Source organism: Dysidea avara, chromosome 2, assembly GCF_963678975.1.
Source record: "Dysidea avara chromosome 2, odDysAvar1.4, whole genome shotgun sequence".
Taxonomy (NCBI): Eukaryota; Metazoa; Porifera; class Demospongiae; order Dictyoceratida; family Dysideidae; genus Dysidea; species Dysidea avara.
In genome coordinates, this window is record NC_089273.1 from 6,721,181 (window position 1) to 6,748,724 (window position 27,544).

Genomic DNA, 27,544 nt, shown 5'->3' on the forward strand with positions numbered 1-27,544 from the left:
CTCAAGTGATTCAATGTCTTTAACAGGTATGGCCTCCACAGTGGGGAACAATACAGTAGTTTTGATCTAACTAGAGTGATATACAAAGATTTTCTGGCCTGGGGACAATTGGAGTCCTTGAAGACCCTACGCAATAAGCCAAGAGATTTATAGGTATTAGAAGAAATCATTTCATAGTGTGCTTGCCATGTTAGCGAATTAGTAAAAATAATCCCAAGGTCTTTACAGCTGGAGGATTCATCAATTGAATGACCGTTGACATGATATGTAGAGTTGAATTTGCGATGGTAGCTCATAAACACAAACTTTGAAAGATTAAATGAGAGAAAGTTGTTGATGGACCAGTTGAATAATGAATTGATGTCTTCTTGGAGATGCTCAATGTCTAATGTTGATGTGATTTGTCTGAATAATTTTGTATCATCAGCAAATTCAAATAGATCTGATGTGACAATTGATGGGAGGTCATTGATAAATATTAAAAAGAGCAAAGGACCCAGAATACTCCCCTGTGGCACGCCGGAGATAACAAGTAAAGTGCCGGATAGGTGGTTGGCCACAGAAACACACTGGGTTCTGTTGTGTAGATAGAAACTAAACCAATTCCATAGGGTGCCAGTGATTCCCATGTTCCAAAGTTTAACTAGGAGTTCATTATGCGGCACACTATCGAAAGCTTTTCGAAAATCAATGTATATAGTATCTATTTCATCTTTTGATGTTATTAGCTGGTTAAAATAGATAAGTAGTTGGTGCAAGGTTGAAGAATTCTTTTGGAACCCAAATTGATAATGTGTGATACAATTAGAAACTGAGTTAATTATCTTATCATAAATTAGTCTTTCTAAAACTTTGGATGTAATGCAAAGAAGTGAAATGGGACGATAGTTTTTAACTGAGGTTTTGTCACCAGACTTTGGTACAGCTGTAATTTTGTGCAACTTCCATTCAGATGGTATGGTTCCACTGGTAATGCTAGTCATGAAAAGGTGGTGAATAGGTATGGCAAGAGCAAAGGCACAATGTTTTAAAACAGTTGGAGGAATGTTGTCTATACCACTGGCCTTGTTGGGATCCCGGTTATTTAAGGCCTCTAGAACTTCTTGTACTGTGAAGTGGATCGAGTCCAAGCATTTACAAGGGACTGGTAGATTCGAAGTGTCAGGTAGATTAAAGTTACTCTGAGAGAATATTGAATGGAAGTACTGGTTGAATAACTCAGCCTTACTGAGGTTTGTGTTTGCTGTGATGGAGTCATTGTGTAGCTCAGGCGGTAGGTTGTGAGATTTTGAGAACTCTTTAATGTATCGGAAAATTTTTGTGTCCTTATTTGTAGTGAAGTTATATATTAAGATCTGCTCAAATGCAGACTTTGCTGCAATACTAGAAGCTTGAAAAGAGACTTGAGCTTTGGTTAGTCGTTGGAGATTGTTTGGTGTAGGATTCCTGTTGTATTTACGCTGAAGTGTACGAAGACACTTGTGGGAATGACGTAGTTGGGGAGTGAACCAGTTAGGGAATTGTCTACAGTGCAGTTTGACCTTTGGGATAAACAGTTCAATGCCAGCCAGTATGTTACTTATTAAAATGTACCAAATTTCTTCAACATCAGAAGAATTGTAGATTATAGAGAGGTCGCAGTTCGATAGGTACTCTGTTAATCCATTGTAGTCACCTTTAGAAAAATTGTGTAACCCTGAGGTAAATTACATGGCCAAGCAGACAGCGCAGGATTCAGACCTAATGAGCCATCAAGTACAGATAGCACCTCACCACCCCACAACAACATGGAGACTTCAACTGCTGCCTCCACCTCTTCAGCATGACTCGGCCCTACTGGGCCCAAAGTCTGTGTGCAAAATTGCAGGAGCTTGGCAAAAAACTTACCCCTTTTCCAGAGTTTTGTATATGCATCTGATTTTCAAATTATTGGCCTGTCTGAAACTTGGTTGCACAAAGCCATTGCAGATCTTGAAATCTTACCTCAGGGTTACACAATGTTTAGAAAGGACAGAGGCTCACATGGTGGGGGAGTTATGCTGACAATCAGCGACAATCTACCTAGTAAACAAATTCCAAGTCCCAGAAACCTTGAAGTGGTAAACGTTTCTGTCTCTTTTAATAATTCTGATGTCATTTTTTGCATGGTATATGCACCTCCAAATGCCACTGCTGACTATCACAAGGACCTATCCGACTACCTAGCCACCACTACCACCCTGTCCAACCCTGTATTTATTCTTGGCGATTTCAATCTACCGGACATAAACTGGGCAACTTTCACTGGCAGAACACCGATCTCCAACAACTTCTGTGATAGTATATTTGAATCTAACTTCACGCAACTTGTGGAATCCCCAACCCATAGATGTGGTAACATACTAGACCTTGTGTTAACAAGTAGTCCTGAACACGTTTTACATTTATCTGTTCATTCTCCAGAATACCAATGTATTACATCTGACCATTATTTAATCACATTTCCAATTAATTTTAAGTTCTCAGCACATTCTACATCTACTAAGAATGTGGACCATCGCACTGAAACAGGCCATAGATATGAGTGCCACTGCTACTATGATCAAAGGTAAGCTATGCACACCACTACGGGCCTATGTGCTTCCAATTTTGGTACAGTACGTATTTTAATAATCTGTAGCTAGCTAGCTGTGCTACAACAAAAAACTAAACAAATTAGTATTTTAAAAATTATTAATTTAAAAATGAAGCAGGGATCTACACAATAAAAAGTAGTGAAACAAGATATGAATAATGGTTTTACAGCATAACTCGATGAGAAAGTACCTACTTTGGCACATTAGCCATAATTTTGCTCAATGCCAGAGTAGGGACTTTCCCATCGAGCTATGCTGTAATACCATTTTTCATAATTATCTTGTTTCACTACTTTTTATTGCATATATCCCTTAAATTAACAATTTTTAAAATACTAGTATTAATTTGATTGGCTAAAATAGTGTGGTGCGTTCCTATTAGAAGTAAACGTCTGACTTTACAACTAGTGTTACTATAGTGATAGATACCCCATGTGCTTAGCAACTATGGTTGCTTAGCAATGGTTGATAAGTAACTGTTGCTAGAGTAAATATCATTTTGAGACCTTAGCAATGGTTGCTAGGCAAGGGTTTCTAAGTGTGATTGGTCTATTACAGTGCTATTTTTCAATTTCTGTTGCCTAGCAACAGTTGCAATAGGATGGATGGCTGTGGTATTCAGGATTAACAGTGCGAGCATTGTAAACAGGAAGGAAATATTGCTCGGCTTTGCCTCGCACTATTTTACTCCTTCCTGTTTACAATGCTCACACTATTAATCCTGCATACCACAACCATCCATCCTATTACATATACATACATGACTGTTGTATTATAATGACTGTTCTATTAGACTATCCTGAGTCAACCACAGGGTGTTCAGCTAGCTAGATTGACCAATAGGGGATGAAGTCATCTTGTATACAGTGGGACCTGTCTATAATGGTCACCTTGGGACCAGATATATCTGGCCTTTATATACAGGCGGCTGTTATAGAGAAAACCTGTATAAGGTGGTCAGCAGCATTTTAGTCGCTATGGCCATTATAAATGAGTGATTATTATTAAGAGGCTGGCGCCAACTGCAATGCAGTAATATTTTTGTACAGAAAGGACAAGGTGAACTTGTTATGAATGTTATTGAATACATTTAAGTAATGAAGCCTGATAGATTATATAGTATTCATTGAAAGGCAGGAAGTGTGATAATTGTGCATTAATTGAGACGGTGCCGTGGTGACAGACAGTTGGCTTAAAAAGCCACCATAAAAGGTAGCGACCACTATATGAAGGAGAAAGTTATGTATACGGTGATTCATAGGCGAATTCTTGGTTGGCTGTTATACACGTTAGACAGGTGACCATTTAATGCAGACGACAATGCATACATTTGTATGGGAAAATATTTGGGACCTCGTGTCCATGGCCATTATGCAAAGGTGACCGCTTAATCCAGGTGACCGTAACACAGGTTCCACTGTACTTTTAAGTGAATATCTAGATTGTTAAGAGGTGTGGCCTCCACACTCTATCACTATTAGTCCACCTAGGTCATTTTGATGGGTGTGGTCTTGAACAGGATCCACCAATCATGAAGTTGTGGATATCTTGCAATTCTGTGGCATCTAAATATGCTGATGAAAGAAAGTGATGATACTGAAAATTAATGCTTCGATATGCTTGGAGAAGAAGGCAATCAAACTGATTGAAGATAAAAGGAAAGACAAGGCGCGGATGGAGCAGAGTCATTGGAACCATAAGGTACATACCACCAATAAGTTTTTTATTGTGGCATAAAATGATGGGTGTGTGTTGCTTTGTTTGCTCTCAAAGCTTGCAACCATGGTCAGTTAGTGAGGCAGACCAAAATATATTTTGAGTTATGTCGATTTTTTAAAATTCTATATCCGGCCACCTGAAAATGCTTTCTTGTTTATAATACTGTATTTCACATTAATTTAGATGGATTAGTATTGTTCTATAAAGGTGGTATTCATCATTCAAGGATGATTTTTAAAGGCTTTTTTTTGGTGGCGTGCATCACTTTTGATGTGATTGTTACTTAAACAGTACTACTGTACTGTTTGATAACAAGTTATGTCGTTTTATTTTAGAGTCCAAGGTATTCTTATAATGTATACCAAAAGTTGCACAGGATTTAGTGCAACAGATCCTATGGGTGATTGTGATTATTTTCAAAAGCTATAAAAATTCACCCAGTATGCTTTTGAGAATGGCCTATTGTTACTAAAATTATGCCACCATAATTGGCTAATAATGTCAGTTTATTGCTGTAACATACAATTTTAATTGATGTTTAAGCTTCCAATATTCTTGTTAACTGGTTGTTGTATTAGAGTATTTCGTTTCAGTGTGTTTTATAACAGTAAATAATATTCAGTGACTGTTTTATTAGAGTTTCTGGCTGCTCTATTAGAGGATCTCAATCGTTTTTAATGGATTTTGCAATCTGCTGATTTTCCTACTTTTAAAGCTTTATAATCACCTCAAAATGCTAGCATAATTCCTGATTTTCACACGTACCTATATGTTATGCCTGAAATTACGCCGGCATAATCGCTGCATTCTTAGTGATAGCATAAAAATACAATTGCATGTACTCCACATATAATAATTATGGGGACCTACATTATATGGAAATTTTTAATTGTTTTAAAAACACGCAAAATTTTCAATATATATGGTTCACCTAATTACAAACAGCTGTTGAAGAGCAGTGGAACTCGAAAAAAGTCATCTTCAAACAAAATGGGCAGTTGTCATGTGTGAAGGTTGAGAGAGCAATAGGAAGCAGAGATTGTTTGCTGGCATTAGCTGCAAGTTTGAAATATTAAATGTCCAAGATACATATGAACTTTTGGGTCTGTTAGTTCATTCTAGAATTTCAACACTGTGATGGAAAGCTTTATCCTCCTTTAACACTGTACCAATTGTGCTGTCGGTTGCTTTCACTGTAAAAATGGAGGTGTTTAATTACATCCTAGAGAGGGGGTTATACTACACCTACACCTTTAGGCATGTTTCTCTGCACCAATAGGTTTTTTTGTCAAAATTGTTGGAAACCCACAATCAAAAGTGATGCTTGGTTGTTAGATTATTAATACAAAATGCTAACCATTATAAATAATGTACAGTATAAATAAAAGCATGCAACTGTTATATGTATTGTGTTATAAATGTATTTCAATAGGTAGACTTCCTTTGACATTAGAGATGTGATCGTATTAGCACCTGTGGCACCTATCCCAATACCCTCCCTTTAAAGAGTCAGACTTTTTAGTATTTGGTGTTATTGAACACCCTAGTGGGAGCTTTGTAACACCCTGATGAAGTGTAATGAATCACCTCCAAGGGAGCCCCACAGACTACATAGTAGTTACTGTAGGACACCTAAAAAGGAGTTTTGAAACACCTTTGTTTTTACAGTGTTGACACTTGCATGTGTGTGGTTGAGCTGAAATTAACATACTGGGGCAGGTAGAATTTGTGACTGAATTTGACAAAACAAGGCTTCGACGCACAAAACTTCGTTAGGAGATATGGCGATTTTAAGTAATCATTGTGTAATAACTTCCCAGTGCCCACAGCTGTGCAAACAAGATTTGCACCAATTATTCATCTATTTACTAGCTATCACTGAGTGGGTGTATAAATTTCTGATACCCAAAATTTGCCCTGTTTTGGGCAGCTTATTTCTAGCGGGCAATAATATCACAAGTGGTAGTAATAGGGTGGGGGTGGTGGGTGGGCTTAATATAGGGGTATAAAATGAAGTAAGAAGACGAATGGAATCCAAAGGCCAAGTTTGGGTCCTCAAATCTCTCCAAATTGACTGAGAACACTATTGGCGAGCTCTCTGTGAAGTACCAGCTCACCACACACCATTATCACAAAGCCATGGCCATTTAATGGCGCCAATCTCCCATTCGTTGTCTAGAACTGTGAACTCTATTTAGAATATAATTACATAATGTACTTTAATTAGATCACTTGCGTATGTGTGCTTGTACTCTAGTGTATGTCATGTGCCTTAATTCTATCAGTCGTCAACGTGGTGATCCCAATGAGTCGCTCCTCCCTTTAGAACCTGAGCTATCACACTTCTCCGATATTTTGGTGCTGTGACCAGTTCCGGTCTGCTATTTTAACCTCAGTCGCAGAAGTCGTGGTACCGTAGCAATTCTAATTAACGGTACCCCCAAAGGCAAGCTTCATATCTCGTTCATGCATTTGTTTTCTCCTACTGTTTTAGCGGACTGATGAGGGAGGAACTTACTCGACTACAAGCCTCGCGCAAGGCATTCAAGGGACATGTCACCCGGCTACACAACAAGATCGATGAACTAATGGCCAAAAATTTTGACGGCTACACAATTGCATCCTTAACTGCAACCATCGAGCAAATTAAGAAGAAGGGTGAAAGGATTACTCAAATGGACGAAAAGATTGCGACACTTATTAGCAATGCTTCTGAGCTTGAAACAGCTGTGTTTGATGCAGAAGAAATTCAAGATGAAATCGTTGACAAAGTTACTAGAGCAGGAAGATTCATAGAATTAAAAACTATGAAACAACCTGAGAGAGTTCCAACACCTCCAGTTAATCGATCAGACTTGTTACAACCAGGAGGTGCAAATCAGCCAATGCTAAATGTGACTGTCTCTGGGAAAACCGGTCTTATCGCCCATTTAAAAGTATCGAGAAACGTCGGTTTTAAATATTCTGTGTGTTGTAGCTGGCCAATGGTGGTAGCTACGCATACCAAATTTTCACACGTTTCACAACAATTTCTTACCCTCCTGATCATCCACTGAAGAAGTAGTCAACAGCTAAGTTTCCCGCCATTTTAGATAGTTTTTAAACCGAGGTTGTCTGTATCAGGCGAGCTCCAGAAGGGTGGGAGGCGGGGGCCCTGGAAGGCGGGCAAGATGGTGTTCAAACATTGAAAAGAGACGTGCTGGGATGAATTAGGCCAAGTTATAGGCCATCCAGGGCTCAGAACTGGCTAAAATGAAAGGAAATTTACAGCACAGGTCATTGTCCAACACCACAGAGCTGTACAGCCACACACAGCCATCTCCTGGTTGGCCAGGGCTCCATCAGGACCCCAGACCACTCGTACGGCTCGCCACTGTGCTCTAGAAAAGCAGCCAGCAAAAGCAGACCACTTTACTCTGGTCGTTTGTGGCAGTGAAACTTGATAGTGCATTCATTAAGCTTTGTGTTTGTGTGAAAAAATCAAACTTCCTGTCTTGGGCGATAAGAACGGTTTTCGTAGATCCAGTCACAAATAAGGATGCATCAAATTCAGTGAGTCAGACTGTTTCATCATCTAGTGATACTACACAAGAGTTAGTGAGTGTTGTTGTACAATCCAGTGATGCTACATCAGAGGTGAGTGTTGTTGCATCTAGTGATGCTACACCATCAACTACACATATGACATCAAGCTCTATCAATTCACCAGTTATGTACTCAACAACAGGCACCTACAATACTATTGAGACATATAGTGCACAATCTCTCCCAATGACAAACATGGGTTATACTGCCAGCTTGGGACCACCTCCATTAATCCAAGCAACTCCCCAAGAAATGCCTAGAATAATTAGCTCACAAAGACCAGTCATTTCAACCTTGTCTGCTTCTCGGAGCTTGTATGAGGCACAAATTAACACACGGAGCCATGTGATCTCCAATCCACTGATTAATGCATTACCAACTATGCCTACCAGAAATGTGTATGAGCCACTTGCTGCATCAGGGCTTAGTTTTACAACTCCAGTGATATCAATGCACTCGACTATTCCATCACACCAATCTCAGATGTTTGCCACCAGCCGTTTCCCAAAACTGACTCTACCAATGTTCTCCGGAGACCCCTTGACTTGGCAAACATTTTGGGATTCCTTCTATGTCTCAGTTCACGCTAATCCCAACTTGAGTGGAATTCAAAAGTTTAACTACCTTAAGGCACAATTACAAGGGGACGCTGCCAGAACAATTGCCGGTCTTCCTCTCACAGATTTGAACTATGGCCACGCAATTGCACTGCTTGAAGACCGATTTGGTCAACATCACAAGATAGTGAAGGCTCACATGCAAGCTTTCCTGGAAATTCCTGCTCCCTCAAACACTCTTGCAAGCCTACGGATTTTCTATGATACAGTGGAAAGCCATATTTGGGGACTGTCATCACTTGGTAAATCAGAGCAATCATATGGTGATCTGCTGATACCGATCCTCATGGGAAAGCTGTCCACAGACATTCAGAGAAATCTACCCAGAGAACATTCAAACTCAGCTTGGAACCTTCCAGATCTAATGGCTGCAATCCTCAAGGAAATTCAGATCCTTGAATCTGGACTATGTGATCCACACAGAACTATGCCAAAGTCAACTGCAGCCTCACTTCTTGTGAGCTCACGGGATAACCCCAGCAAGAAGCACGGTAACCCTGATGGCAAGAGGAAACAGCAATGTGTGTTTTGTAATGGAGGTCATCCTGCTCACAACTGTGATGTGGTGACTGATTGCAAGAAGCGACTCGATATTGTCAAGGGAAGTAATTTGTGTTTTAACTGTCTGGCCCACCACAGGGTCTCCCATTGTCCTTCCAAATTCCGTTGCAGAAAGTGCAAGAAGAAGCACCACACTAGTCTCTGTAACAGTGAATCATCTCCTGAAATAGTAGCTGAGAAGAAGAGTACACCTGACAATACACCAACAACCACTGCTGGACTCCTGACACCAACATCATGCTGTGAGACCCCCCAGAGTATGACATGCTTGCTCAAGACTGCTGTAGCACCCGTTATTGCTGGTAATGTTAAGACCCAAGCAAATATTCTGTTTGACGAAGGGGCACAGCGTTCCTTTATTTCAGAAGAAATGGCCAGTGAATTACAGATCACCCCTACTTCCACAGCTGACATTGCAGTGGCCTCATTTGGTACCACATCATCAACACCACAGAAATTGGGTGTTGCCACAGTATCTATAGAGACAGAGTCTGGTGAACTTATTTCAGTGTCAGTTCTGATTGTGCCATCAATTGCCGCACCTATCCAGAACTCAGTGTCAGCTTCAGTTTACAATATGCCACACCTGCACAACCTCAAACTTGCCCACCCAGTAACTTCTGAAAGAAACTTTGCTATCTCGTTACTAATTGGAGCTGATTACTACTGGACCTTTGTCCAAGACACCATCGTCAGAGGAGATGGTCCCACAGCTCAAGAGTCCAAACTAGGCTATCTCTTATCGGGGCCACTGCCATACTCACTATCACAGACAGCCACTTCTATTTTATTACAGATGGCCTCCACAGTAATGTCTGAAGAGCCCAATCTTGAGAAGTTCTGGTCCATTGAATCCGTTGGCATAGATGCCATCAAACAAGCTGTGAATTCTACCTTCCTTCGCACTTATCAGCAATCTTCAATCACACAAACACCTGAGGGCATGTACGTAGCAAGATTTCCTTGGAAAGAGGACAAACCCTTCTTACCCTCAAACATCACTATTTTTAAGAAACAAACAACTACATTACTGCAGAAACTTAAGCAAACACCAGATCTCCTAAACATCTATGACAACATTATTAAGGACCAAGAGAAGAGAGGTTTTATTGAAAGAGTTGATGACAATGACACTATTGAAAATACTCATTATCACCCCATCGTGCAATCAAGAAGGACTCTGCCACAATGCCCATCTGTATTGTTTATGACTGTAGCTGTCGTGGCAATGGTAAGTCAGCTAGTCTCAATGATTGTTTAATTACTGAACCTCCATTTCTAAACAACTTATGTGCCATACTGATACGTTTTCGTTGTCATACCTTTGCTCTTGCCACAGACATTGAAAAGGCGTTCCTGCATGTAAAGCTGCATCCTGATGACAGGATTTTTACCAGATTTTTATGGACACCTAGATCAGAGAACTCTACTGACAAATTTGTCACCTACCGCTTTACAGTTGTTCCATTTGGATCTTCTAGTTCACCTTTTATGCTTTAAGCAGTGCTTAACTTGCATCTGAGTAAAGTTGCCTCCCCAGTTGCAGAAGATATGAAGCAAAACATGTATGTTGACAACATCTTGTCTGGCTGCAATACAGAGGATGAGTTACAAGTCTATTACAAACAGTCTCGAGAACTTATGAGCCAGGCCAACTTTAATCTCCGTTCATGGTCATCCAATAGCCGCTGTCTCCGAACAATCACAGCAAGGGACAAAACAGGTGATTCTAACCCAACTATAGGACTACTGGGACTCAGATGGAACACTACCACTGACACATTATCACTTACTCCAAGGTTACTCTCACCAGCTAACACCTTTGTCACAAAGAGAGATGCCCTACAAACTTCATCACAGATATTTGATCCCTTGGGCTTTGTAACACCTGTGTCTGTAAGAGCCAAAATTCTGCTTCAAGAGATCTGGCAGACTAAGTTTACATGGGGCGAACCTCTCTCCAAAGAGATCACAGATGCTTGGCTCAGTATTCTTCCCGACCTAATGAAACTACCACAGTTTACCATTCCAAGAACTTACCTCTCTACACCAGTCACACCTACTTACCATCTATATGCCTTTTCAGATTCCAGCACTAAGGCATACGGTGCTGTTGTGTATATTTGCCAAAACCAAGAGGTTTCACTAGTTATGTCAAAGTGTCGTGTTGCTCCAATCAAAACTGTCACCCTCCCTAGACTAGAACTGATGGCAGCTGTTATGGCTACAAGGCTCGTGCAATTTGTCAAATCAGCCATTCATCTTCAACCTGATGACTCCTCCAGCCATATTCACATGTGGACGGACAGCCAAATCGTTCTCCACTGGATATACAAGTCACACAATCATTCCAAGCCATTCATTTCACACCGTGTCACAGAGATTATTGGAGCTTTCCCAGCTAATTCATGGTCCTTTACACCATCCGGTGATAACCCTGCCGATCTTCTGACCAGGGGGATCTCTGCCCAACAGCTTTTTTCATCGGAGTTATGGTTACACGGGCCCCCATGGCTGCTATCCAGACAAGACTGGCCACAATGGGTACCAACTAATGTTCTACTACAACTGGTAGAAGATGATGATGACACACCCTCAACTACCCAGGGAAGTGATGAAAATGTAGCAGGTATTCATAATGTTGTCAACATTACACGTTATAGTTCTATTGGTAAATTGGTAGCTGTCACAGCATATGTACTTAGATACATTCATAATTCACGTAAACAGCAACCACTGCTTAATGGTCCACTGACTGCAACAGAGCTGAACTCTGCCAGGAAACTTTGGATCTCTAGCAGTCAGTCCACCAGCTATGCAACTGAGCTTACATTCTTGCTAAAGAAACAGGGTTCATGTCCCAATGTAGTGAGGCAACTTCGTTTGTACTTAGATCAAGACAACCTGATCAGATGTGGTGGAAGGATCCATAATGCTCCCTTGCACCAGTGCACCAAATTTCCCCACTTGCTACCCCCTAGACATCCGTTAACAACCATGATCATTCAAGAAACACAAAAGAAGCTGCACCATGGTGGAACAACTATTACTATGATGGAATTATGACAGGTTTACTGGATTCCCACGATTAGACAGCAGGTCAGAAGTATTTTGAGAAGATGTGTTGCATGTGCCAGAGCTATGGGGAAGCCTTACAGGACTCCTGATTTACCTCCACTCCCCAAGACCCATGTTGGATCAGCCACACCGTTTGCTGTAACAGGGGTGGATTTTACTGGGACACTTTATGTTAAGGAGCCTATTGGTGAGTGCAAAGCTTACATTTGTCTTTTCACTTGTGCAAGTACAAGAGCAATCCACTTGGAGATTGTCACAGATCTATCCACCGAAACCTTTCTATTAGCTTTCACAAGGTTTTCTAGTCGAAGATCACTTCCATCTATTATCATATCTGATAACGCCTCCACTTACCTCGCTGCTGCTGAGGAATTGAAGACACTGTTGGAGTCCAATGACATCAAGGAAACCATGGAACGTCAAGGAGTTGATTGGAGATTCATTCTAAAACGAGCTCCCTGGTATGGGGGTTTTTGGGAACGTTTAATAGGATTAACAAAACAAGCTATCAGGAAGACACTTGGCCGAACATTCATTTCCCTCCAACAACTGCAGACAGTCATTGTAGAAATCGAAAGCATGTTAAATGATAGGCCACTCACATATGTGAATTCTGACTTACAAGACCCTCAACCATTAACAGCATCCCACCTACTTCATGGTAGAAGAATACAGCAAGTTCCTCATCCCCTCAAGGATCAAGAGGAAATCAATGACCCAAGTTATGTTGACGGTATGGACCTCAGGATAAGTGTTGACAAACTCTCACAATTGATTGGACATTTCTCCTCACGATGGAAGAAAGAGTACCTAACCTCGTTACGAGAATTCTACAAGATGACTAGGCAGAGCAGGTAAATGATAAACAAAGGAGATGTAGTGATTGTACATGAAGACAACAAACCAAGGCTACAGTGGAGACTAGCCATAGTCGAAGACCTCATCAAGGGCAACGATGATCAAGTTAGGGCTGCACACATCAGGACAAGCACTCACACAACAACTAGACCAGTTGCCAAGTTGTACCTCTTAGAAGTACAGGATGAGAAGCAGAATGACCCCATTGCTCCAGAAGATGTTGAACTATCAACCGACAATGTAGCCAATGAAGATATGCAGAAGACAGCTGACACTAACACAGTCTGTACACGTTCAGTGAGAGTAGCTGCTACTAAGGCAATCCAGAGGATGAAGGAGTGGAATCGTGTACTTGGCTCGCCCCCGGAGGATGTCTAGAACTGTGAACTCTATTTAGAATATAATTACGTAATGTACTTTAATTAGAACACGTGCGTATGTGTGCTTGTACTCTAGTGTATGTCACGTGCCTTAATTCTATCAGTCGTCAACATGGTGATCCTGACGAGTCGCTCCTCCCTTTAGAACCTGAGCTATCACGCTTCTCCGATATTCGTGGCTTTGGCAGGGTTGGAAGAAAGCTACTACAGAAACCAGACTTGCCAGTCCTGAAGGAAGTACAGTGTGGAATATGATAGTGTGTTAGACCAGCAATCCATTACTGGTAAAAACCTAAGTTTGATTTTGTGTGTGTGGAAGCCTTGTTGTATGAAATCCAGTCACATTTATATAATTGAAGTCTACCCTGAACTCTGAAATGAGCGGCTTAATGAAACTGGTCTGAATACAAAGAAAAATGACAAGCAGATGAAATTCCTTTGTTGGACCTGAGATTGATAGGTTACAATTCTCCAACTGTGCTGCTTCATACAACGGTCTACATGCACAGCTTGTGCTTTGCAGTACGAAGTAGTAAAGAGCACAGATGCCTTTGTTACCTTGGTATTATGCTTAGGTATTAACAAGGTGTTACCTTAGGTGTTAACAAGATATACTGGCCTACTGGCTTAAATCTTTAAAATCACATAGATATAATAGTTCCAACCTATACACAATTATCTAAAAGTTGGTCATTAACTTAATCACGAAATATTTTGTTCTCTGCATTCTCTTTGGTTTCATTGGCACTTACAGTCCAGCTAAACCCTGATTACTTAGCTGAAAATGGAACACTTACCACATTTGATATGTTGAACATAACTTGCTGATTGATCAGACACAACCAAATCATTAATTGCATTACACAGTTCCGCTGGACTACCACTACTTCCATTATAACAGAATTTTACTATAAGGAAAGTAGCAATCTTCTCATTGACCACTTGGGCATCACATGATGATGCTATCATAGTAGCCAGTTGTTGGTGATCATCATTTGATAATTGGGGTAACCTCTTTAACTTGACCAGTATAGACTGGTAATCATCAGGTAAATAATTACATAATAGTGAAAAGTGTTCATTCAGTATTTTCCAGTCTGTAGAGATTATCAATTAATTATGGATAATATTATACAAAGCAATTTCATACACAGCAAATTTAACATCTGTACATTTAGTTCCTACAGTAAAACAAATTACGTATGTATAAAGTAGCACATAAAAACTAACACATACAGTGTATGTGGACTCAAGCATTATAAGTATAAGAAAAATAGGAATATTAAACTAGAATAGGGAGAATGTAATACCAAGAAACAAAGCACTGAAACAAGCTGGGTCAGAGTATTAAGACACACGGTAGTGTGTTGTGCAGCCCAAGAAGCTGGAGCACCACACCATGAGTATATTAACAGGAAGAAAGAAAACATGATTTTCACACCTTTGTAGCTCCGTGATTCGTGATCCAATTGACACCTAATTTGCTACAGATGTGCCGGCTAGGTAGGGGACTCCATATTTCAAATTTGAAGAAAAGTGCTCAAGCCATTTCCGAGATACAAGCGGTCAACATTTGGGTTTTTTTTCTTTGTTTTTTTTTCTTCTGCTTCTTTTTTCACGCACTTCGCAAAATCCACTTTAAAACACGAATGCATACTCCAATCTGCTGAAATTTGATATACTTAAAAGGCGTATTAAGGCAAACCTCAGTACCAAGTTTGGTAGGAATCCGATGAACATTCGCAGAGTTATGACCAATTATTTGTGTAAAATAAGGTCGAAGGTCTGTCACGCCCACAGGGTAAACACCTTGAAGGAATGAGCTGAAAATTGCTATGTAGGTGGGGGCGTATCCATTCACTGGACTGGACTACTGGACTGGATTACTGGACTGGGCTACTGTACTCAAGTTATTTTTGTTTTCTTGCCTTATATCACTAGACTTAACTAAAATAAGTGTCTTAGAAACTGACACCATTCACCATGAGACATAAAACTTGTACATTGATCACAAAAACTACACTAAAACCTTGGTGCAGTTCTTTATCATAATTTGTCTACTGCTAGCAATGTTTCAAGCACTGTTAACATTGCTGTCTTATCTGTTTAGCCTTCTTTTGTGACATAGCCACCATATATATGTTTTACACCATTATGATATAGAAATAGCCTGTAGTCTGTGCACTCACTCTAGATTTGCCAGCTCTTAGGTTTATAATGTTTGTAAATACAATGAGTATGCAGTGTTAAAGAATTGCTTCCGAATGCACACATTTTCAAACAGGATGGTAATGCTACACGTATTTGCAAAAAAAATAGTGTGAGTGTAACAGGCATTCAAACCAAAGTTATAGACCTCCAAAACTATATAGCACCTTTTTAAAACATACTTAATATTACATCTTTAAACAGGCTGTAGGGCCAGGTATCTTACAGACCTTCAGCACTTGTTCTGTAACGCCTAATTTAAAAAAAGATAGATTACAGTTAGCTGTATGTGCTTGTTTTTTATGCAAAATAAGACATGGAGAGGAGGGCCCTACACCCTGTAGCTTCAAGTGTGGTGTACTACTCTATGAAATCACTTTTAGTGGCTGAAAAAAGGCGAATCTAGGATTTATAAGAGGGGCTAACTCAAGGTACTTGGATGGAGGTGTGCTTAGCATGCTGGAACTAGGGGGGGTCTGTGGGAATCCCCCAAGGAAAATTTTGAAATATAGATGCTATAATACTGCAATTTGGAGACATTTCCAAATGAAATGCATATTTCTGCCAGTAGATATTTTATATACTGCATTTAGATATATATACATATGGCTCTCTGCAGCATTTGCTAATAGAAAGGTTTAGGTAGGTTCAGACAACCAAGTACATGATGCACCCTCTCACAATTGCATGCATGATAATGTTGAAACTGGAATTTGAATGATACAAGATTGAATCTGAGAGCATTTTTAATGGAAATTGTGTACCTGAATTGAGCACACCGGTACCGGTAATAACTATGCAAGCAGAAGAACAAGTCTTTTAAACAGACCAATGCACTTCTTTGTATATATAGGTGCAGGCATATTTGGAAAATTCCATAACAGAACCAACTAGTATGCTTACAATAAATGTCCTATTAGAGTAGTTAGGTGACTGTTTCATTAGAGTATCTTGATCTTGTACACCTCCAATGCTGATCTGGATCCTTGTTGTGTAACCTTTAGCATAAATCCACTAATAATGCTTTAAAAAGATGTTTATAAGGTGGGTTTATGAGTATTTGTATTATTAGTGATCATATAATTATGCTAAGACAAAATTTCATTACAATCCTCAGAACATTGATCAAGTATAGCCTAAAAGTGAAGGGGGGAGGGCTTCAGCCCACAAAGCCCACCCCCTAGATCTGTCCCTGGAAAAAGGTGTTTGTGTTTGAAAAAAATTTAATTGTGTTTGAGCACATTTTATGTGAGTCCAGTAGTCTAGTCCAGTAATCCAGTCCAGTAGTCCAGTCTAGTTAATGGATACACCCTGTAGGTGGAGTAACTATTGTAGGAATACCTTTTTTGTGATTTGAAAAGAATCAATACAAAGACCATCAAGATATGACACAAAACCCAACCTGTGTCACAATTATGCAATCGAATTTTATGAATAACAAAACTATTAGTTTTCACGCCTACAAGGCAAACCACTTATAGCAATGAGCTGAAAATCGATGTGTAGCTGGAATAATTATCATAGAAAGTCCTTGCAGTGGTACAGAAGAATTGGATTTCAAACCACTGAGTTATGATTCAAAATGCAACTGCATGTACCAAATGCGAGATCAAGATACTCTAATAGAACAGTCATCCTAATAGAGCATTCAGCTACGTATATAACTTACTCCATTATAGAATTATATTGCATTTCAAGTTATTCTATAGGTATACACATCATTGCAATTATTGAATGTACTAAATTTACAATTACAGTTAGTATGAAAGCATAGCTAATAAATCAAAAGTGTGTGTTGTGCCATTTAGTAGTGCAAGGTGGCCAATTCATACCAATATTTATTTTTGAAATGTCCCTGCAACTATATCATTATTGTAGTGAATTGAAAATCTAACAGCATAATTAGGTAATCTTAAGTTTGTTGCCTCTGGGTATAGCCATGTACTCATAATTTGGATTCATTTACGGTGTGCCCCCAACCAGTAATTTGATACTGTTGAGGTTTTTTTTCCAATTGCACTTTTACCTTGATATTTAATTCTTCCTGTTTATGGATTCCGCTTTCTTACTAAAGAGAACAGAATAGTAGAGAGACTGGAGACTGTTTACATGACTGCTCCATTAGAGTATCTTGATATTACATACAAACAACCCTGCCATTTTTGGTAAGACCCGAGTTTTACTTTGCCTAACTCTATGCTTTGCCAGTGGTGACTCAGTCAAATGTTGATAAAAATACTAGTGAATTTTACCTGGATTATACCACTACATAACTAACCATGTATACGTAGCTATAATGCACATGAAAAATCAATCCATAATCACGTGATCCATTTCTGGTTGGAAACTAATACCATTAGGTGGTCACAACATAATATTGAAACCTAAATCACTTGCTGAAGAAACTAAAACTTGGAGTTATTGCAGCCACACCTCCCATTTTAGTCTCAGACGTGCTAGGAAGAAATTTCATGCCACTTAGTTTGATGGAAGGAAAGATCAGATCCATATGAAACTTGCTCTGTGCATGAAGTGATAACCAAACTATATTGCTGCATAGTGAAGGTTTGTAGGCTTTCCATTTGTTGATTGCTGGGTTGCTCCGAATCCAAAAATACGTGATTTTTGACTATTTTTGGCAAAGAGTAGTTCCATACCAAATCCACAGTAGCAAATCGATTTATTTCTTACAATCAGGTATAGACCTGGACTATATCTGCCAAGTATGGGAAGGAACCCATGCTTCATCCAGAGAGCACACAATCTTTCACGATTTCCAACACAAAACAATCGCGATTCCAGTCGTATGGAGAAAGATAAATAAGGTTTATTGGTACGTAGAAAAATACTTTGATATGCCCTACAGGTTGAAATAGTAGGGGAGTAACTTCATGATTATCAATATTTTCATTGAGGACTTTACTGTAGAGGGAACAGCTACAACATTACAAGTCACTCTGTAGAGAATTCAGCTACAAACAAGTCACTGTGTAGAGAGTTTAGCTACAAAGAATCTACCAAGTAGAGATTTCATTTATATAAACAAGTTAGCTGCTCTATAGAGATCAGCTGCAAACCAGTTACTTTATACAATGTTCAGCTACAAGTAAGTCACTCTGTAGAGAGTTCAGTTACAAACAAGTCACTGTAGTACAAACAAGTCACCAACTAGAGTTCAGCAACCAATAAAAAAACCACCCTGTAAAGAGTTCAGGTACAAACAAATCACCGTGTAGAGAGTTCAGTTAGAAACAAGTCACCCTGTATAGAGATCAGCTAGAAAAAAGAGGTTACCTTGTAGAGAGTTCAGCTACAAAGAAACCACCCAGTGGCAGAGTTTAGCTCAAACAAATCACCCTGTACCGAGACACCAGCTACAAGAAGTCACTTTGTATGTAGAGAGCTCAGCTAAAAGTAAACCACCATGTAGAGAGTTCAGCTGCAAACAAATCACCCATAGGAGAGTTCAATTACAAACAGATAACCCTATAGACACATCAGCTAGAAACAAGTTAGCCTGTAGAAAGATCAGCTAGAAACAGGTCATCCAGAGATCAGCTAGAAACAAGTCATCCTGTAGAGAGATCAGCTAGAAGAAATTACCTTGAAGAGAGTTCAGCAACAAAGAAACCACCATGCGGAGAGTTCAGCTGCAAAAAAAATCACCCTGTAGAAAGTTCAGCTACAGACAGTTCACCCTCTAGAGAGCTCAGCTAGAAACAAGTCATCCTGTAGAGAGATCAGGTAGAAGGATCACCTTGTAGAGAATTCAGCTACAAACAAGTTATCCTATAGATAGATCAAGTAGAAGGATCACCTTGTAGAGAGTTCAGCTACAAACACATCACCATGCAGATAGTTCAGCTACAAACAAGTCACCTTGCAGAGAGATCAGCTAGAAGAAGTTACATTGTAGAGAGTTCAGCTACGAAGAAACCACCATGTAGAGAGTTCAGCTGCAAAAAATCATCCTGTAGAGAGTTCAGCTGCAAATAAGTCACCCTGTAGAGAGTTCAGCTAGAAAAAAATCATCCTGTAGTGAGATCAGCTAGAAACAAGTCACCCTGTAGAGGGATCAGCTAGAAGAAGTAACCTTGTAGAGAGTTCAGCTACAAAGAAACCACCATGTAGAGAGTTCAGCTGCAAACAAATCACCCTGTAGAGAGGTCTGCCACCCTGTAGAGAGTTCAGCAAAAACAAATCACCTTGTAGAGAGATCAGCAACAAGGAAACCACCATGTAGAGAGTTTAGCTGCAAACAAATCACCCTGTAGAGAGTCCAGTTAGAAACAAATCACCTTGTAGAGAGTTTAGCTAGAAACAAATCGCCCTGAAAAGAGTTCAGCTACAAACAATGTGAGTTTCAGCTACAGTTAAGTTATGTAAGAAGTCACCTTATTAACTTGAGTATGTGATAATCATTCAGTGTTAAATATACAAATGTGACCGGGCCTGCGATAACAAGGCATGTGGGCACAAACTACACTGCATCACTCTACAGGTCATATCTCAGCGCTGGAACAGAATATTTGCATTTTGTTACTTGTATCATAGAGCCAATTAAATTCTTACTAGATGCTCAAAATTGCATTGCCATAACATAATGGTACAAAAAGTTATGAGTGATGAATGTTTGAAAAAGTAGGCAAAAATCATGTGCCCACATGCCCTATTTTTGCAGGCCCAGTCACAAATATTTAATCAGACAAATGCTACACACACAGTTACTTTCTTTGTTCCATAATTCCTGTATTAAAAAAAAACAAGTTAAAAGAAAGCACCAAAGCCAGTTTATGGCTGGCTTTATAGCTTGAAATACAAAAAGAAGTGATACTTAAATCAACACAGCCAAGCTGTAAAAAAAGTGTGCACCCCCAAAAAGGCCAGGATAAAAAAGATGTGAAATCGAAGGTGGCAGCCAAGATATGACTGTGATGGTAGGGTAATGGTAAAAATTTTAATAACGACAATTCAGGTGAATTTTGTACTAAGACCAAGCGGCACCAAATTCACCAGAATTTTCGTATTTAACCCTTAAACCTGCATAATCCAGAAAACTGGATATGATAAAAAACGAATTGAAAATGTACAAAATTTTGGCAATATACACAGGTGGTTACAAACACCAACAAACAAGCATATCTCATGAAGCATTTACCTGATCACTTCGAAAAACAGATTTTATTAATTGGCAAAGAGTAAGCTATCTGCCAGGATATAAACTTTCAAGATATAAATAAGGAACTCACCCACTATGATGCGCTGAATCATTTTCACATTCGTATCGCCTCTGTGCTCGTCCGACAATGATGTTATCACCTAATATCTATATGTGACCGGGCCTGCGAAAATAGGGCATGTGGGCACAAACTATATCCCATCACTCTACATATAGGTCATATCGTATTACTGGAAAAGTATATTTCCATTCTGTAACTTGCATCATAATGCCAATTAAATGCTTACTAAGAGCTGAAGATTGCAATTTCATAGCATAATGGTTCAAAAAGTTATGAGTGATGAAAGTGTGAAAAAGTAGGCAAAAATCATGTGCCCACATGCCCTATTATCGCAGGCCCAGTCACATATAGCAACCAAATCACCATCACGTGAGGAGTAACATGACACCAAGCAAAAGTTGTTACGACGAAGTGTGGCCATGTTATGGTCGTTTGTACATCGTTATATGAAGAAGGAAGATGGAAGGATAGTTCATTTACTCTTTCAAAGTGAAGCAAGTATCTCTGGGTTGGATGGATGCAACGAAGTATGGGACCATTCAAACCAAAATTTAACAGTGAGTAAGATGGTGTTTGTCATTTTTAGATAGCTTTAACAGTTTTGTGCTATAGAGTTTAATTTTACAAGGCATGCATGGGATCCAGTTTACTGGATTATGTGTTTTCAGTGCTTGCATTTTATAGAACAGCTGTGGGTTTAAGGGTTAAAAGTTTTATCATTAGTCTACTATCACAGCCATTTCTTAGCCGCTACTTTGGATTTCACATCTTTTTTCACTCTGGCCTTTTTGGGGAAACATTCCTTTTTTCACAGCTTGGTTGTTTTGGTTTAGATATTAATTACATGCTAATTAATTCCTACAGGCTAACTTGTTTGCAACTTATTTCTCTGCTGGGTGACTTGAAATGTAGCTGAACTCTCTACAAGGTAACTTCTTCTAGCTGATCTCTCTACATGGTGACTTGTTTCAAGCTGATCTCTCCATGGGTGAATTGTCTCTAACTGAACTCTCTGGGATGATCTGTTCTTAGCTGAACTCTCTACAGGGTGATTTGTTTGCAGCTGAACTATCTACATGGTGGTTTCTTTGTAGCTGACCTCTCTACAGGGTGACTTGTTTCTAGCTGATCTCTCTATGGGTGAATTGTTTATAACTGAATTCTTCCAGTGATCTGTTTGTAGCTGAACTCTCTACAGGGTGATTTGTTTGTAGCTGAAATTTCTACGGGTTTGCTGCTCAACTCTCTACAAGTTGGTTTCTTTGTAGCTGAACTCTCTATAGGTAAATTCTTCTATCTGATCTCTCTACAGGGTGACTTGTATCTAGCTGAACTATCTGCAGGGTGATCTCTTTGTAGCTGAACTCTCTACAAGGTGATCCTTCTAGCAGATTTCTCTACAGGATTACTTGTTTCTAGCTGAACTCTCTGCAGGGTATTATGTTCGTAGCTGAACTCTCTACAGGGTGATTTGTTTGCAGCTGAACTCTTTACAGGGTGGTTTTTTGTAGCTGAACTCCCTACAGTCAAAGCGTTTTCTTCTAACTGTTCTCTCTACATACAGGATGATTTGTTTCTAGCTGATCTCTCTGCAAGGTGACTTATTTCTAGCTGAACTCTACAGAGTGATCTGTTCATAGCTGAGCTCTCTACAGGGTGATTTGTTTGCAGCTGAACTATCTACATGGTGGTTTCTTTTTAGTTGAACTCTCTACAAGGTAACTTCTTCTAGCTGATCTCTCTACAGGATGACTTTTTCTAGCTGATCTGTCTACAGGTTCACTTCTTCTAGCTGATCTCTCTACAGGGTGATTTGTTTGTAGCTGAACTATATGCAGGGTGATTTGTTTGTAACTGAACTCTCTATAAGGTGATGTCTTCTAGCTAATCTCTCAACTGGATGACTTCTTTCTAGCTGAACTCTCTACAGTGTGATCTGTTAAGTATGTAGCTGAGCTCTCTCTTGTTATTAGCTGATCTCTCTATAGGGTTATAACTTGTTTGTATAGGCAGGAGCTTATAAGTGCCGAAGGCGCGAAGGAGCGTGATACTAGTGGTTCCAACATTTGACTAGTTTCTTTAACCTCAGTCCATGTAGGGTATTCATCCTATATTCACTGTGGTTTATTGCATCATCACCTTCAAGCAGTTTATCTTCAAAGGAAGCCATGATGAGTCTAAGTACTTGTGTGCTATTTGTAACCAAAAGAGACTGAACAACTCTTAATTAACAATGAACTAAGTAGCCATATATTTTGTAAGCTCTCTGTGCTGTGCTGAGGACCAGAAACAGAGCTGTGTTGAAATCATTCTTTTAATTACCCAGGGGCGGATCCAGGGGAGGAGGGGGGGGGCTTTGGGAGTTGAAGCCCCCCCCCCCCTTCATATTTAGGCTTTACTTAATCAATATGCTGAGTATTATAATGAAATTTTGTCTTAGCATAATTATATGATCACTAATAATACAAATACTCATAAAACCACCTTATAAACATCTTTCCAATGTATTATTAGTGGCTTTATGCTAAAGTTTATGTAACAAGGACCCGGATCAGCACTGGAGGTGTACAAGATCGAGATACTCTAATAGAGCAGTCAGCTAACTACTCTAATAGAACATTCACTGGAAACATGTATTTGGTTCTGAATTTTTCCAAATCTGCTTGCACCTATACATACAATGAAATGCATTGGTCTGTTTAAAGGGCTTCATTCATCTACTTGTGTAAGTAATATGCTTAATTCAGGTACACAATTTCCATTGAAAATGCTCTCAGATTCAATCTTGTATTGTTCAAATTTCAAAATTTTCCACTTTCAACATTATTATTCTAACATGCACCTATACGGTGTTGTACAATTGTGAGAGGGGTGCATCATGTACTTGGTTGCCTGTACCTACCCAAACTTTTCCATTAGCAAAATGCTTCAGAGAGCCATACCTATATCAGCGTTGAAACCGGGTCGGGTCATCCGGGTCATCCGGGTCACATTTTCTCCGGGTCATCCGGGTCTGACCCGGTTTACAATTTATCCGGGTCTGACCCGGATTGGATCACGTGAGAAACGAAATTGTTCGTTTGACGACGTGGAACTTATAAACGCTATCGCGTAGCTCTTTCGTGAGCCACGCCCACTTATCGCATTACCAACATATGCTCAGTCACGTCCATTTGTTAGTAAGTGCAGTATGTAGCACGAAACTGAGGGTATCTATGGTGAGGGGTAGCTATTGTCAGTAGGTGAAGACCTATTATTTTTTTTATTTTTTTTGGTCTTCAACATACAGCTAGGCTGAAGTTGCAATATTTACTCAACACGATTCGAACGCTCAAACTGTAGACTCGTTCGCTCGCTCGAGACTAGCCGAAACACGTCTCGGCTTTAATTAATCCAGGTCACATCCAGGTCAATCCGGGTCACATCCGGGTCAAATCCGGGTCAGTGGGTCATCCGGGTCAGCAGTAGTGACCCGGTTTCAACGTTGACCTATATCCGTATACAAAATATCTACAGGCAGAAAATATTATGAATTTTATGTGGAAATGTCTCCAAATTGCAGTATTTTAGCATCTATTTTTCAAAATTTTCCTGGGGGGCATGCCCCCAGACCCCCCTAGTTCCAGCATGCTTCGCACGCCTCTACCCAAGAGATTAGTACCTTGAGTTAGCCCCCCCCCCCCCCCCCCCCCCCCCTTTTATAAATCCTAGATCCGCCCCTGTTACCCTACCAGTATTACTGACACTCTATGGCTGCATATTAACAGCTAGCACCTGTTAACATAACCAAGCACAGCCCAGGAAATTACTACTCTCTTTATAAGGACATGTTTCATTAACAAAAGATGGAACACAGCTATACCCTGAGTGTTACGCTCCTTCGCGCCTTCGGTGCTTATAAGCTTCTGGTACAGGTGAACCCTTTATATATAGGGTGGTTTTTTGATTTGTTGCTGAACTTTCTACACAATAACTTGTTTGTAGCTGAATTCTCTACAGAGTGACTTGTTGTAGCTGAACTCTCTACGAGGTGACTTGTTTATAGCTGAACTTTCTTCAGTGTGACTTGTAGTGTTCTGAATTTCTACAGCGATATATTTGTATCTGAACTCTCTACAGGGTGACTTGCTTGTAGCTGAAATGTGTATAAGATTAACTGTTTGTAGCTGAACTCCCTACAGAATAACTTGCAATGTAATATATAGAGTAAGTTATAAATGTAGCTGAATGCTCTATTAGAGTGACTGTTCTATTAGAGTATCTCAATCTTGCATTTGCTACATGTAGTTTGCTTTCAAATCATAACTCAGTGGTTTGTAACGTGATTCTTCTCTACTACTACAAGAACTTTCTATCATACAGTAACTATTCAGCTACACATCGATTTTCAGCTCATTGCTCTAAGCGGTTTGCCCGGTAGGCATGAAAACTGATAGTTTTTAATTCATAAAAATCGATCGCATAACTGTGACATAGGTTGGGCTTTGTGTCATATCTCGATGGCCTTTATCTGGATCCCTTTCAAACCACAAAAAAGCACTCCTACGATAGATACTCCATCTACATACCAATTTTCAGTTGATTCCCTCAAGGGATTTACCCTGTGAGTGTGACATACCTTCGACCTTATTTTAAGCAAATAATCGGTCATAACTCATAACTCCATAAATACTCATTGGATACCTACCAAACTTGGTACTGAGATGCACCTTAATGAGCCCTTTAAATTTACCACATTACAGCTTGATCAGAGCACACATTTGCATTTATGGCAGATTTTGTAAAATTTGCGAAAAGACAGAGAAGAAAAATCCAAACTTTGGCCACTTGTATCTCGGAAACAGATGGAGTCGTTTTCTTCATATTTGGAATGTGGACTCCCCTATCTAGCTGGCACTTTTGTAGCAACTTTGGTTTCAATCGGATTAGGGATCACGGAACTACAAAGGTCTGAAAATCACGTTTTCTTTCTTCCTGTTAATTATACTCACGGTGTGGTGCTGGCTTCTTGAGCCGCACTTGATAGTTAGTGGAGAGCAGTTATTCTCAACAGGCAGTGACCTTGTTTTTTGGTCTTCAACCAAAAAAATCTAGCTATATTCTTGGATCAAAAACTAGTCACCAAAATCCTTGAGCCGCCTATGGTGGCCTTAATATAGGAGTATAAAATGGAGTGATAGAAATTAAAAGTTTGGACTATCCACGGACCCTCCATACACTCAAATCACTTGAAATTGAATGAGAACACTACTGGTGAGCTCTCTGAAACGTCCCAGTTCAGTACACACCTTTCCAGCAACAAAACCATGGCTATTGAATTGCACCAAACCTCCATTTTTGATTTTGACAGTGTTGGACAAAAGCTTCTGCAAAAACAAAACTCACCAGTTCTGAAGAAAGACAGTCAGACCAGCAACCTTTTGTGGTAAAAAATAATAAAATTTTGATAGTTCATGTGGTTTGAAAGCTTAAAATCCAGTCACAAATAGTCAATGAAATACAAAACAACTGCACATTTAATGACACAAATGCCAATTAAAAATAGCGAAACTAAATTTAAAAACAGTGTTGAATAATCAAAATAGTTAGGAACAGCTTTTGAAAGGGTGATTGATTGTTTAGAAAGTTACATAACATCAACTTGAAACATTACAAATCCTTTTCTAATTTCCACAATAGTTATTATTCTATTACCTGATATACTCATGAGACATGACAAATTCACAGTTGATCTGATTCTAGTAGTTCTCATCAAGTTCAATCGATGATCTGTAAAATGTGTTATGATAATGTGGTGAGATTTATTGTGTATACAAGTTTTACATATGTTTTGATAACTTAGCCTACTGAAGTGTTTATCATAATGCAAAAAATGTATTATGATAAAACTGGCTTTCTAACTCCATAATTTCAATTCAGCACTTATTTAAAAATTCCATGAATTAACAATTTCTTAGTTTTCTACAAATGTGCTCACACTTATTAGTAGTAGTTGTAGTAGTTATATGTCTGCATCTTCTACCAATAACCTGGAGGTGACTACTAATGGAGTAGTTGTCTATTCTGTCATCTGATGGCCCATCATCAACACATCGGATAATGATATTGTCTACTGCATAATTGTCTAACTGGTTAACATTACTTGTTGTGATCAGTCTTGATGGGTGAGCTTGATCAATGGTGGCTATAAGTGAATAAGAAAAAAAAAACATGTCACCAGATCAGCAAAACCTGACACAATTTCTCAAGCCTACACTACATTTACAGCATAAAGCATTAATTACAAGTAAATTATTAAAAATTCTAAAATTAATTTTAAATGCTTTGTTGTTAGTGAAGAAATGGACTGACAGTTAAAGCTTACATATCATCTTATTTGCCTACTTAAGATTTCATTACAATAAACAAATGGATACATAAGTTATGGACGTTTGTTTACATCCATGCTGTCAAAACAATAGATTGATCTTTCTTCACTGAAATTGTCTTGGTATGCAGTGAAAAAAACAATGCAAAGAAATCTTAGCAAGCTTAAGCAGTCAATTCCCATACTCATGACAAACATAATGGTGCAAATCACAGCTCAGCATAATACCAAGCTCGCAAATTATAACCGCTTTTGTTAGTTCCTGTAATTTATTTTCCTATACTTCCTGCACAAATCAATCTTTCCGTTGATGCCA

General features: G+C 39.3%; 1 protein-coding gene across 1 annotated transcript in view; it reads right to left on the reverse strand.

The window, feature by feature from the left end:
• Positions 1-27,544, reverse strand: part of LOC136246504 (uncharacterized) — a 152,258-nt gene that overhangs the window by 109,665 nt on the left and 15,049 nt on the right. The window contains exons 6-8 of the mRNA XM_066037984.1: positions 26,839-27,045; positions 26,556-26,630; positions 14,211-14,510 (exon numbers count right to left, since the gene is read on the reverse strand). Of these exons, the coding sequence (XP_065894056.1) occupies positions 14,211-14,510; positions 26,556-26,630; positions 26,839-27,045 (582 nt within the window). The remainder of the gene's footprint in view (positions 1-14,210; positions 14,511-26,555; positions 26,631-26,838; positions 27,046-27,544) is intronic.